The sequence below is a fragment of the Oncorhynchus kisutch genome, linkage group LG18 (assembly GCF_002021735.2).
Source record: "Oncorhynchus kisutch isolate 150728-3 linkage group LG18, Okis_V2, whole genome shotgun sequence".
NCBI classification, from domain to species: Eukaryota; Metazoa; Chordata; class Actinopteri; order Salmoniformes; family Salmonidae; genus Oncorhynchus; species Oncorhynchus kisutch.
The window spans coordinates 48,499,184-48,513,907 of record NC_034191.2 but is presented as its reverse complement, the minus strand read 5'-3'; the positions used below and the strand labels follow the sequence as shown (position 1 = coordinate 48,513,907).

The 14,724-nt window shown below is 42.4% G+C and overlaps 1 protein-coding gene across 2 annotated transcripts in view; it reads right to left on the bottom strand.

Moving 5' to 3' along the window:
- Window positions 1-1,513: 1,513 nt before the first annotated feature.
- LOC109909578 (progressive ankylosis protein homolog) overlaps window positions 1,514-14,724 on the bottom strand; it is a 32,446-nt gene continuing 19,235 nt past the window's right edge. Inside the window, exons 7-12 of one of the 2 annotated variants that reach the window (XM_020508599.2) lie at window positions 11,132-11,224; window positions 10,895-10,987; window positions 4,925-5,054; window positions 4,485-4,608; window positions 3,256-3,355; window positions 1,514-3,122 (exon numbers count right to left, since the gene is read on the bottom strand). In XM_020508599.2, the coding sequence (XP_020364188.1) occupies window positions 3,006-3,122; window positions 3,256-3,355; window positions 4,485-4,608; window positions 4,925-5,054; window positions 10,895-10,987; window positions 11,132-11,224 (657 nt within the window). In that variant the 3' untranslated portion in view covers window positions 1,514-3,005. Of the gene's footprint in view, window positions 3,123-3,224; window positions 3,356-4,484; window positions 4,609-4,924; window positions 5,055-10,894; window positions 10,988-11,131; window positions 11,225-14,724 lie in introns of both variants that reach the window. The other variant, XM_020508600.2, reaches the window with a different exon arrangement.

The window sequence follows — 14,724 nt, the reverse complement described above, 5'->3', positions numbered from 1 at the left end:
TGTTGCCCGATACACTATACAACGTGCACCCGTTAAGGTCCCGAGGAGCGAGTTTGGGAAACGCTGTCGTTGGGGTTCGTGTTGGAATACCCCTGGTGTTGCCTATATAGAAATAGTTACCCTCAAATTTAAAAAATAAACAAAAAATTCAACGTAATGAGGATTTCTATCAGCCTAATTGAGGTGTAGATTAGCCAACATCTCACATCCTAGTGTTCTGCATGGGACTTCGCTCTATGCGACTCCGTCTCCTATGTCCGCTTCAGGATAATGTGCGCTCGTTGATTTGACAGCCGTACCACCTCGACACGTCGAAACATCAGCTTTGTGGATTTCGGCTAAAGCGGATCTGATTGAATCGGGCCCAAGGTCACACATACAAGCTTCTGAGGCATTCCCGACCCCCCACTGTTAGTCAATACACACTTTGCAATACCCGTCGCCAGTATAAAATACACTTGCCCAACTCAACAGGTCCTTAAAAATGTCCCGGCATTATGATCAAGTAACACATTGTTTCCCTTTCATTGCTGAGGACAGGATCTCCTGTGTCAGTTGTTTCCCATGCATTAGCAGTAACATGATGGAAGTTATTTAAATGTGTGAACACTTTAGTGGATGGATTGTCTGTAGTGTGCGTTCCTCATCATGGCAGATCTCCACTCTTATTGGCTGACTGTCTACGCTCAAGGAGCCAATTAACCCTTTACATTCCTGTGAATTGTCGTATATGGATTAGTGCTTAATTAAAACATTTACAGAAGAAATCTGAAAAGAATATGCATAACCATGCTAGCAACTGAAAGGGATACAGTTTGTAAGTAAATGGGAAAAATAAATAATGGGAAAATCGCTTCATACTCGTCACCAAACCCACTGGCTCCATGTCATCTACAAGTCTTTGCTAGGTACAGCCCAGCCTTATCTCAGCTCACTGGTCACCATAGCAGCACGCACTCCAGCAGGTATATTTCAATGGTCACCCCCAAAGCCAACACCTTTTGTCGCCTTTCCTTCCAGTTCTCTGCTGCCAATGACTGGAACGAACTGCAACAAAAAATATCACTGAAGCTGGAGACTCATATCTCCCTCACTAGCTTTAAGCACCAGCTGTCAGAGCAGCTCACAGTTCACTGCACATAGCCCATCTACCTACCTCATCCCCATACTGTATTTATTTATCTTGCTCCTTTGCACCCCAGTATCTCTACTTGCACATTCATCTTCTGCACATCTACCATTCCAGTGTTTAATTGCTATGTTGTAATTACATCACCACCATGGCCTATTTATTGCCTTAAGGGAGTTATCTTACCTCATTGGCACTCACTGTATATAAACTTTGTATTCTTTTGTTCTACTGTATTATTGACTATGTTTTGTTTATTCCATGTGGAACTCTGTGTTGTTGTTTGTGTCAAACTGCTTTGCTTTAGCTTGGCCAGGTCGCAGTTGCAAATGAGAACTTGTTCTCAACTAGCCTACCTGGTTGAATAAAGGTGAAATAAAATAAATACAATTAGTCCAAAACGTGAGAGCACACAACTGAATCCAAATAGTACATTTGATTGTGTATTTCACATTTACTGTACTTCCGCAGCATTTGTTGATCATGGGAAAAAAAACTTGAATATATTCAGTAACAAGACTATTCCTGGAAAATGTGGGTTAGGTAGACCATAAGACAAAACAATTACAAGGGTTTGAGTGAGTACTAACTTGAGTCCATATCCCAGTTCATACCTGGTGCTAACATTGTATTTTGTCCTGATCTTGCCCACATTTTTTAGACCGATGAATAGGATTCAAATACAGTGATCCGATTGTGACCAGATCTTAAAAGTTTAAACAGACAAGATCAAGACATCAGGTCAAGATCATGACGAAGGACATTTTGGCGACAGGTATAATATAGGGTCAAGTGGCCACTCCTTTCCAAAGTGTGCACAGCCATTTCAAGGCCCATTCATGACTAAGGCTGCATTTACACAGGCAGCTCAATTCTGAAAATGTTTCCACTGATTGGTCTTTTGATCAATCACATCAGTTATTTTCTTTTTCACAGCTGATCTCAGAATTGGGATGACGCAGCCAAAGAAGTCTTCAACAATAAGGTACTTTTAGGTTCTCCTAGATGTGCCGTTGAGGAACTAGAGCAAGCAAACCTATTTTGTTTGGAACATCCCTGCATCCCCGCCATCAAACAATTACGGTTGTTTACGCAATCCAAAAACAGTCCATAAATCGCAATCTGGGTGAGGTAGGCATGATTTGAAAGCTTGTTCCATTGCCAAAATGACTATCGAAGTTCTAAAACACGCTGTTACAGTGTTAGGCTTTTACAAGGCAAATCAGAGAAACAGATGGTAATTTTGGTGAGCATAGAAAGGAGTCATGAGTGCATTCAGGTTCATGTGCAGCAGCACATTTTCTTCACAATAAACAAACATAGGCTCATTCTGTTCAGCACAACCCAGAGAGTGGCACCATGTCATCTTGTAAATGAACATTGACACTGTATATTACATACATTTTATGATTTGGAAATGTGAAGTGCAAATTTGGACAAGTTGTTCGGGTTGCTGGTTTGACATCAAAGCGACATTTATTATAATCCTCATCTCATCTTTCAAAATATAGTCATTTTCATTTAAAGCATTCTCGGACAATAATTGCAAGTGTTGCCCAATTATCAGGAGGGATGGGGGCAACTTCTTGTCGCACAGGGTGCTCAAGTTCAGAATGGCTGTCAGTCAAAACCCATACACCGCTGTGACATCATATATAGCATGTTACTGTACAGCCACAACATTCCAATTCAGGCTCTTATTAGTGCCCACACCTACACTTTTCAACCAGTATATGAGTATGAGTGTAAAAGGTTAAGGACTGTGTGATCCCCTCAGTTGTTCTCTCAGGTCCGGTATTAGGACCTACCCACTGGAATTCCCTTTCTCTGTGGCTTTTAGCTCCATTTTCTCCTGTCCCTTTCCCTCCGAGTGCCTCTACTCATGTTCCTCCTGGAGCTCCTCAATGGCGTCCTTCTGAGTTCTGGAACACACCTCACTCGGAGGAACAGACTCCTCTCCCTCCACCAGCTTGTTGGCCAACTCATAGTTTTTCTGTGCAAAAGGAGAGATCGGAAGAAAAGGAGAGAGACATGAAAGGAATGAAGGGCAATTTAGAGTGATTTTGTACTTCACTGTGACTATACAGTTTCTTACTCTCCTTTTGCCTTTAGGGATGGGACTTCACCTGTTTTTGATAGACATAGCAGGCAGCTAGGGCCACCATGATAGACTCCCCTACGAAACCAGCCAACAAGGACCCAACCCCCAGAGTTGCCCCGTGGACACTGAAACACAAACCCAAATTCATTAACACTGGAACCACTGACCAGTAGAGATCAGAATACAGGATTTACAGTAGGCCTATGTGGTACAGGCTTATCATTTTGGAATACATTTTGAGGATCCACATAGACTAAAATAAGACACTTAACCCTTCCTCAAAAACAAAAACAAAGCAGCCATTTAGTTGGTCTATTATAGTGTGTGGCGAGCGAAAAATGTGCAAGCGGGTTCCGGAAGAGCATGAGTCATCTGAGATGTCTTGTTGCGAAATATCCTGACATCTGGCACAGATGGATATTGTTGGTTGGGTAAAGATAAAAAGGATTTTCCACTCCTGTGAGTCTTCGCCATAGCAGCAGGTCTGGTCGACTTGCTTCCACTTGTCAGTCCAGATGAAAGCCGTTGCTAAGCGAAGGAAGAAATGTCATCTCTATATGGCCAGTCTTTATGGTGATGTATATAAACAATACATTTTATTTGTAACTCACTAATATTTTTGCGGAATAAGTGCAGATGCAGTTTGCCCACAGAGAAACAACTAACTTGAAGTGACCATTTTCTGGTGCATACGTTTCAGATATAAAAATGGCTTTGCGAGAAACGGCAGTAACATATTCACTTACATTTACGGATAAGGTAGAATAAAATAAGGGCAGCTACTATTGCAGATGGGTCCAATTCTGGTGGCATAGCTCATAAATTCATGTTTCGATAACCTTATGTTTAATTCAAAACCATGCACAAGGAAACGGTAGAAAGATTTAATGTGTATATCAGCTCAATAAAAAACTGCAGAGAACCCATTAATGCACACCTCAATGAATTTGCACAGACTGCATATGATGGTAGGTGATGCAGTGAATGGGGATCCTTTAAATTGTCCTGATTTAAACTCACCTCGGAATACATTTCTATGAATATTTGCTCATCATGAAACAGGGAGCAGCTCTTCAATGCTGTCAGATTGAAGTCCAATCAAAATCACACTGAGCAAAGTTTGCTGAATTCAAAATGAACCATCTTTAGTGATCCAGTATTAGAATAGAACATCATTTGTCATATTAGTCAAAAGTAATAGGGTGCCATTTGGGACTCAGAGGCTGGTCTGTGTCCACTGAATTGTCCACCTACCCAATAGAAGGCAACATGACCAGGCTGGTGATGAGGACGATGATGCGGAGCACAGAGCTGGGGGTCAGCACAAAGGTCATCTTCAGGGTCATGAACCAACCGGTCAGGTGGGACCGGACTATCACTACACACACGCACAGACGCACACAGGGAAAGTCAGTGGAAACATTACATCCCAGACATACTGCTCTCTCAGCTAAACCATGGCTCATAGCTGTTCACACAGGCAAGAGAGGAACAAAACACTGCATTTTGGGACTAATCATCATGGTCAAACATTTCCAGCAGATATTTCCTGTTAAAACAACTTTGTTAATATATATTGTATTTCATCTATGTGGCCCGTCGGGAATCAAACCCACAACTCTACGCTCCAGCCAACAGCGCAAGAGGCATAGGGAGTGTTTTAATGGTGAAATAAGACGAGTGGTTCTTCTTACCTGGCAGAGGGAAGAAGGAAAAGATCCTCAGTGGAAGAACACAGAGGTCAGCGAAGGCCAAGTCCACCCCAATCACATTCATCAGGATCATTTCTGTGATGTGAGGGGTCCAGAACACCATGAAGCAGAGCTGTCCAAAGTTTAACAAACAAACAAGAGGTATTCGGTACATCACACACAGCTGGGCAAATAAACAGAGTAATTTAACTTGGTGTTAAGCACACACACCAAAGTTGGGCAACCTTGCCAAAACCATGCCTCGTTAGAATTGACTAGATCAATAAAGCGGTAATCAGCAGCTATAACAATAATAAAGCATCCTCCCCGCCCATTTTTCAGTAAAAAGCTGAAGGATGGGGCTGGAGACCATCCACAATATCAAAATTACAGTTTTAACCCTGTTTTAAAAAGGTTGTATTACATTTATTTGTCTACAAACATTGGAATAAAACAAGCTTATATTTTGGGTTCTGATGAGTTACGACAACTAAGCTCACGAGCCATTTAAAAGTTATTAATATCATTAATTTATAAATCCATAAATGTAGGTAGCAACTGCATATTTCCTCTTTAAGGCGAGTGGTTTTCGATTCACTGTGGTCCCTTAGAAGTTAACACAAGCCAGACGTGTGACCGAATTCATTCATTCAAATTGTGGTAGCAATGTACTGTAGACACAGTATGTAACAATATTGCAAATCAACGTATAAACCACCTGTAGTGCTCATCAGGTTCTGGTTAACAAACATTGTATTGTCAAAGAAAATGTAGCAGTGTAGTCGTGCTGATTACTATCAGATGTTTTTCTAGTTGTAGACGGTTAGTCAGTCACCTGTCATACTGTACACAAAGAGAGAGGTCATTTTGAGTAAATTTTTCGCCTCACTTCCTCACTTCCTCACTTCCTCACTCAGTCTAAATCTTTAAACGCCATCTAGAGGGGGGGGGGGGTAGATACCTAGTCAGTTGTACAACAATGCATTCAACTGAAATGAGTCTTCCGCATTTAACCCTCTGAATCAGAGAGGTGCGGCGGGCTGTCTTAATTGACTATGTCTTTGGCGCCCGGGGAAAAGTGGGCTAACTGCCTTGTTCAGGGGTAGAACGACAGATTTTTACCTTGTCAGCTCGGGGATTCGATTCAGCAAGCCTTCGGTCTAAAACCAATTTGCTTTGTTTACAGTATAAACTTTATACGGATAATTTTTGTGGTGTTTCTTGTACACCGTTATCCATCTTGTCCACTCTGTGCTGTTCTCCGTTGTCTTTCCCTCGGAGTCAGATGCTAATCAGAGAAAGTCTTGGCCTGTGGTCTGTCAGACAGGCTTTGCCCGAGTTTTCATCAAGCCCATACCTATCTGGCCCAACGTGGTGTGTGCTGCCAGGCAGGAGCCCACACCCTACTTGTTTAAAACTGGAATTCCACATCTGGCTGGAATGCCACTTCTTTCTCTGGTTCCAAGACCTAACTTTGGCCATAAACTTCAAACCAGTTTCTTACCGTTCCCATTTCCACCCTACATGGGTTAAAGCAAAACAAAATCCCATGACTGATTTCAGATCGATTGTCTGTGGGACCCAGTTATCCTCCCCTTTAAATATAAAAAAAAGTACTGACCACCATGATTTTAGGGAAAGACAAATCATTTTGTACATAGGTCTACAGTTTCCATGGTGCCCTAGCAGCCTAAGCAGAGAGCTCCTGTACATTTTGTAAATATTTTTTGTCATCAATTCATTTTTGGTTTTAAGAAGGAATATTTAATATAGCTAATTCATATCAGAATCAACCACAGCATTAAGACTGAAGCTGGCTAGTCATTTGTTTGTTTGGCTAGCTAGCTAGCGAACATTAGCTGGCTAGCTGTTTTGATTCGAATTCCAGCGGTTGAGGATGGAGAGAAGCCCGAAAGCAAGATGGCAGAGGTGTGCAGTGATGAGGATCGTAGGGAGGCTGCTCTTGAATTATTATTTAAAATGTGGTGTGCTTTCTGGCGCCACGTAACTGCTGCAGTGTCATCCAAGTGGCTGCTTCATTTTGGTAGTAGTGAAGGAATAGTTAAATAGCTAGCTACCTACTACAGAGTCCAGTGGCTTAGCTCCGATTACGGAAAATACAAACAGTGAGACACCTTGATGAGCTACCTGCCTGCCTCCGGCCTCTCTCTCCCTGCTTGACCACCTCCCTCAGATGATCACTCAAGCCATGAACTTTCTCATGACTGTCTATCATGAAGTTGCAATGATGTTTTTCTTTATTACATGTATTTTTTTGTGCTTTCAGGGCTGCCAACTTTTGATAAAAACTTGGAGTGAGATTTGCTATGTGAATTGAATTGCCCTCTGGCACAACCTCGGGGGACTCATTTCTACGTATTTTGACATGGCTTAGGCCCATGAAACATCTTTAAATAAAACCCCCAGATCATGTGGATTGAGGATGCTTTGAACATTAAATGAACACTCAAAATTCAACAACTTTGTTACGGTCAGAATTTTGTTGGATTACATTTAATGTATGGTCATTTGTTTTGGGTGGTTTGACACTTTATTCAGAAAGTAATTAGTTTCTACAAACGGTAGAAACATTAGAAGTAGGTATTGATCCCTATTCTCAAGTGGAAAGTTGTATGCAACACCTGCCGTGGAGTGTGGCCACCTACAACAAGTTGTCGCATAGGCCATTTTTATATTAATGGTTGATGGCAGTGGATAATCAAATCATATATTGCAGTCTCCTTGTCCATAGACTGCTTTCAAGGTAAGGACAGAAACAATTTTGTATTTTGTCATTTGGGTTAACTCTTTAAAACAGGGCTAATTTCTGAAAATCACCCAACCTTCAAGACAAATCTAATGAATACCAATATTAAGTGAGTTTACGCCTACTAGTTGAAGATCCTTGCCATCTTACTCTACATAGACAAAATGGGATGTGTTTGAGTTGAGTCCCCCTACCATCTCATATAATTAATTTAAGACAAGCAGGCATATCAGATTTCAAATGTGATTACACTGGCAAAATTGGGAATAAGTGGAATAAGTGTGGGTAATAACTATAGTGTTCTTGCTGACAAGCACAGTAATTACCCTATATTTTATCCCATTAAGACTGATTATTGTACCACAGATCAGACTAAATAAAGTAAAGAGATAAAATATGTTTTAGACAAGTTTACATAAATATGCCCCTACACCCCAACCAAATTATTTTTCTATGTACTGTCCCCCCCTCTAGAATCAAAACTCACAATCTGTTTGACAAAATCAGGTCACCCTACCAAACTTCCCTGCTAAAACATACTGTAGGTCTGTTTGCTGCCGCCACTTCTTTGTAACAGCCTAAATGCCAATCACCAAACGAGGGGACTAACGCAAGTAGGGATTAAATTGACTTCAGTACATGCTGTCAAAAGGCTGCATTCTGCAATAGGGACGGGTATAAAGGCAACCTAATTTTGTTGACAACATTGTACATAAAACAGCGCTACAGTGCTGCTCTTTTTACAGTTTTATAAACTCAGCGGAGAACGTTTTGCTCTCTTTAAAAGACGCATCCAATCCCATTGGTCCCTTACATAACTATACCAATCATATGCTTCAATGTGCCGCAGCTCACAGTGCTGTGGCAAGATAAGACCGCTCATGTTAAATTGCAGGCGCAGACGATGCAATTTCAAAACGATTTGGAGCATAGTTGAAAAGTTAACACGCCGAGTACACAAATGGACTAATTACAAAAATAAAAGCAGTAGTTTTCAATGCGCGAGATATAAGAGGTGTGAGGGAGTGAGAAGAGGGTCAAAATGCGTCTCCCAGCCAATGCGTGAGAGTTGGCAGCTCTGTGCTTTGAAATTCTCTGAAAAGCTCTATAGAAGTTGAATTATTATTATTATTGTTTTAACAGCAAGTTTCACCAATTCCAGTCCTTTTTAAATTGTAAATAAAACAAAAGTGAAAAACCAGATGATTTATGACAGTGCATAACAAAACTCCTCACAGAAACAGAAACGTCCTCACTGTCAACTGCGTTACTTTTCAGCAAACTTAACGTGTAAATATTTGTATGAAGATTCAACAGACAAACTGAACAAGTTCCACAGACATGTGACTAACAGAAATTGAATAATGCGTCCCTAAACAAAGAGGGGGTGGTGTCAAAATCAAAAGTAAGTCAGTATCTGGTGTGGCCACCAGCTGCATTAAGTACTGCAGTGCATCTTCTCATGGACTGCACCAGATTTGCCAGTTCTTGCTGTGATATGTTAGCCCACTCTTCCACCAAGGAACCTGCAAGTTCCCGGACATTTCTGGGGAATGGCCCTAGCCCTCACCCTCCAATCCAACAGGTCCCAGATCCAGGCTCTTCGCTGGCCATGGCAGAACACTGATAAATCACGCACAGAACGAGCAGTATGGCTGGTGACATTGTCATGCTGAAGGGTCATGTCAGGGTGAGCCTGCAGGAAGGGTACCAAATGAGGGAGGAGGATGTCTTCTCGATAACACACAGCGTTGAGATTGCCTGCAATGACAAACTCAGTCCGATGATGCTGTGACACACCGCCCCAGACCACGACGGACCCTCCACCTCCAAATTGATCCCGCTCCAGAGTACAGGCCTCGGTGTAACGCTCATTCCTTCGACGATAAATGCGAATCTGACCATTACCCCTATTGAGACAAAACCACGACTCATCAGTGAAGGGCACTTTTTGCCAGTCCTGTCTGGTCCAGTGACGGTGGGTTTGTGCCCATAGGCAACGTAGTTGCCGGTGATGTCTGGTGAAAACTTGCCTTACAACAGGCCTACAAGCCCTCAGTCCAGCCTCTCTCAGCCTATTGCAGACAGTCTAAGCACCGAAGGAAGGATTGTGCATTCCTGATGTAACTCGGGCAGTTGTTGCCTTCCTGTACCTGTCCCACAGGTGTGATGTTCGGATGTACCGATCCTGTGCAGGTGTTGTTACACGTGGTCTGCCACTGCGAGGGCGATCAGCTGTCCATCCTGTAGCGCCGTCTTAGGCATCTCACAGTACAGACATTACAATTTATTGCCCTGGCCACATCTGCAGTCCTCATGCCTCCTTGCAGCATGCCAAAGGCATGTTCACGCAGATGAGCAGGGACACTGGACATCTTTCTTTTGGTGTTTTTCAGAGTCAGTAGAAAGGCCTCTTTAGTGTCCTAAGTTTTCATAATTGTGACCTTAATTGCCTACCGTCTGTAAGCTGTTAGTGTCTTAACGACCGTTCCACATGTGCATGTTCATTAATTGTTTATGGTTCATTGAACAAGCATGGGAAACAGTGTTTAAACCCTTTACAATTAAGATCTGTGGAGTTGGATTTTTACGAATTATCTTTGAAAGACAGGGTCCTGAAAGACAGGATACTTTCTTTTTTTGCTGAGTTTATATCCGTTGGGATATATGCTCTCTCAACAGCGCTTTTACAAAAACAACCTGTTGTGCTCTGTTAATTTCTATTATTCATACATCTAGAGCTGAATGTAAAATAGAAGACAGCTTTTATTATTTTGAAACCTCCATGCTTTTGCCTGGTACTGTATATCCATCCATCCATCCATCCATCCATCCATCCATGGCACTGTGCTAATCTATCAGATGCGCCAGCTTCGCCTTCCTCCTTTTCTCACAATCATTTTCAGCTAGGACCAAAAAAGTAGGCTATAGGCTCAGGAAATTAATAAGTACGACACCGGTTGTTATGTAAGAAGCATTGACAGAGGTAGAAATGCCAAGCATTTGTCAGTGCAGGAATCTTAAAGGGACAACTTCCTCTGCTTGCGTGAGTCTCAACCTGTTTTGGCTCTGAATTCTATACTCATACTTATTTTTTCTGTAGAGTTGGTATACTTCCCAATATAATTTGATCCTGTGACTTATCAAAATACAGTATTGGAATAAAAACAGATCCATACATCCTTCCATCTATAGATCCTTCTTACCGTAAGTGATATTGCCAAACAACAGGCTGTAAACTTTTTGATATGCGTCTTTGTAACAGGTGTGTCAGAAGTAAGCTTATTGCTGGGATTGGTCTGTTGGAAAAGAACAGTATCATTATTGGGGAATAAAGGACGCCAATACAAGTCACCTGTATTCATTTAAATCTGATGATATTTACTATGTTGTGATCTGCAACAAGAGGCTATTCTTAGACTGTGGATGGGGTCTTGGTTTACCTGGTCGAAAGCAGGATAGATGGCCCTCAGTTCGGTCAGCCAGCCGTACGGCAAGTGACCCACAGGGTAGGTGGCAGTGAGGACAGCCACAGCCTGGCCAAGCAAAGAGAGAGACAAAGAAGTCATTCGGTCCTTTTTGAACTTCTTACAGTAATGTAGAAAAGTTGTTAAAACACGACTGCTGAGCCAAAGCCTTGACGTCAGCAAAGACAATTATGAATATGTGCCAAGTTGGTAATCACATGTGGATTTTCCCATAACTATCAAATCAAATGTTTTGTGTCACATTCTTGGTCAACAACAGGTGAAGATAAACAGTGAAATGCTTACTTACGGGTCCTTTTCCAAATATGCAGAGTTACAGAAAATAAATTACAAGTGACAAGGAATAAATACACATAGAATAACAATAACATGGCTATATACAGGAAGTATCAGTACCGAGTCAATGGGCAAAGGTATGAGGTAATTGAGGTAGATTTCAGAAAGTATTCAGACTCCTTGACTTTTTCCAAATGTTGTTAGGTTAGTCATTCTAAAATTGCTTCGTTTTTCCCCCCTCAATCTACACACAATACTTTAAAAAAAATACATTTCATCTTTATTTAACCAGGTAGGCCAGTTGAGAACAATTTAGTTCTCATTTACAACTGCGACCTGGCCAAGATAAAGCAAAGCAGTGCGGCAAAAACAACAGAGTTACACATGGGATAAACAAACGTACAGTCAATAACGCAATAGAAAAAGTCTATGTACAGTGTGTGCAAATTAAGTAAGATTAGGGAGGTTAGGCAATAAATAGACCATAGAGGCAAAATAATTACAATTTAGCATTAACACTGGAGTGATAGATGTGCAGATGATGATGCGCAGTTAGAGATACTGGGGTGCAAAAGAGCAAAAAAAGAAATAATATGGGGATGAGGTAGTTGGGTGTGCTATTTACAGATGGGCTGTGTACAGGTACAGTGATCGGTAAGCTGCTCTGACATCTGATGCTTAAAGTTAGAGGGAGATAAATCTTCAGCTTCAGTGATTTTTGCAATTCGTTCCAGTCATTGGCAGCAGAGAACTAGAAGGAAAGGTGGCCAACGGTGTTGGCTTTGGGGATCATTAGTGAAATATACCTGCTGGAGCATGTGCTATGGTGACCAGTGAGCTGAGATAAGATGGGGCTTTACCTAGCAGAGACTTATAGATGACCTGGAGCCAGTGGGTTTGGCAACAAATATGTAGTGAGGGCCAGCCAAAGAGCATACAGGTCACAGTGGTGGGTAGTATATGGGGCTTTGGTGACAAAACGGATGGCACTGTGATAGACTACATCCAATTTGCTGAGTAGAGTGTTGGAGGCTATTTTGTAAATGACATTGCCGAAGTCAAGGATCGGTAGGATAGTCAGTTTTATGAGGGTATGTGTGAAGGATGCTTTGTCGCGAAATAGGAAGCCGATTCTAGATTTAATTTTGGATTAGAGATGCTTAATGTGAGTCTGGAAGGAGAGTTTACAGTCTAACCAGACACCTAGGTCTTTGGAGTTGTTAACATATTCTAAATCAGAAACATCCAGAGTAGTGATGTTAGTCGGGCGGGCAGGTAGCCAATCGGTTGAAGAGCATGCATTTAGTTTTAATAGCATTTATAAGCAGTTGGAGGCCACGGAAGGAGTGTTGTATGGCATTGAAGCTCATTTGGAGGTTTGTTAACACAGTGTCCAAAGAAGGGCCGGAAGTATATAGAATGGTGTCGTATAGATGTGGATCAGAGAATCGCCAGCAGCAAGACCGACATCATTGATAAATATAGAGAAAAAAAAGAGTCGGCCTGAGAATTTAACCCTGTGGCAACCCCCATAGAGACTGCAAGAGGTCCGGACAACAGGCCCTCCGATTTGACACACTGAACTCTATCGGAGAAGTAGTTGGTGAACCAGGTGAGGCAGTCATTTGAGAAACCAAGGCTATTGAGTCTGCCAATAAGAATGCGGTGATTGACAGAGTCGAAAGCCTTGGCCAGGTCGATGAATATGGCTGCACAGTACTGTATTTTATCAATGGCGGTTATGATATCGTTTAGGAGGTGCGTGCACCCATGACCAGCTCGGAAACTAGATTGCATAGTGGGAATCAAAATAGTCGGGATATGTTTGTTAACTTGGCTTTTGAAGATTTTAGAAAGGCAGGGCAGGATGGATATAGGTCTATAACAGTTTGGGTCTTGAGTGTCTCCCCATTTGAAAAGGGGGATGTCCGTGGCAGCTTTCCAAACTTTGGGGATCTCAGACAAAGAGGTTGAAAGAAGATAGTAATAGGAGTTGCAACCATTTTCGGCAGATCATTTTAGAGAGGGTTCAGATTATCTAGCCCAGGTGATATGTAGGGATCCAGGGGGGGAGGGGGTCTTGGGAAAGCTGTTGGACGGGTAGGGGTAGCCAGGTGGAAAGCATGGCCAGCCGTAGAAAAAAGCTTATTGAAATCATTGCTAGGGGGTAGTGCTCTTGTTCTCCATGGACTGCAGTGTCTCAAAACCTTTTGGAATTAGTGCCTCGGGTTGCAAATTTCTGTTTGAAAAAGCTAGCCTTAGCTTTCCTAACTAACTAGCCGATAATAAAACATTTACATAAGTATTCAGACACTTTACTCAGTACTTTGTTGAAGTACCTTTTGCAGCAATTACAGCCTCGAGTCTTCTTGGGTATGGCGCTACAAGCTTGGCACAACTGTATTTGGGGAGTTTCTCCCATTCTTCTTTGCGGATCCTCTCAAGCTCTGTCAGGTTGAATGGGGAGCGTCGCTGCACAGCTATTTTGGTGCCAGGTTTCCTCCAGATGTGACGTTTGGCATTCAGGCCAAAGATTTCCATCTTGGTTTTGATCAGACCAGATAATCAGGTGCCTTTTGGCAAACTCCAAGCCGGCTGTCATATGCCTTTTTACTGAGGAGTGGCTTCAGTCTGGCCACTCTACCATAAAGGCCTGATTGGTAGAGTGCTGCAGAGATGGGAGAACCTTCCTAAAGGAAAACCATCTCCACAGAGGAACTCTAGAGCTCTGTCAGAGTGACCATTAGGTTCTTGGTCACCTCCCTGACCAAGGCCTTTCTCCCCCGATTGCTCAGTTTGGCCGGGCGGCCAGCTCTAGGAAGTCTTGGTGGCTCCACGATTCTCATTGCACTCTATACTTCTCTGTAAACTGGTCATCTCTGTAAACCCGTTGCAAGACCCACTGGTTGATGCTTATTTATAAAACCCTCTTAGACCTCACGCCCCCCTATCTGAGATACCTACTGCAGCTCTCATTCTCCCCATACAACACCCATTCTGCCAGTCACATTCTGTTAAAGGATCCATAATGCACACACATCCCTGGGTCGCTCCTCTTTTCAGTTCGCTGCAGCTAACGACTGGAACGAGCTGCAACAAACACTCAAACTGGACAGTTCTCAATCTCTTCATTCAAAGACTCAAATCATGGACACTCTTACTGACAGTTGTGGCTGCTTTGTATGATGTGTTGTTGTCTCTTCCTTCTTGACCGTTGTGCTGTTGTCTGTGCCCAATAATGTTTGTACCATGTTTTGTGCTGCACCATGTTT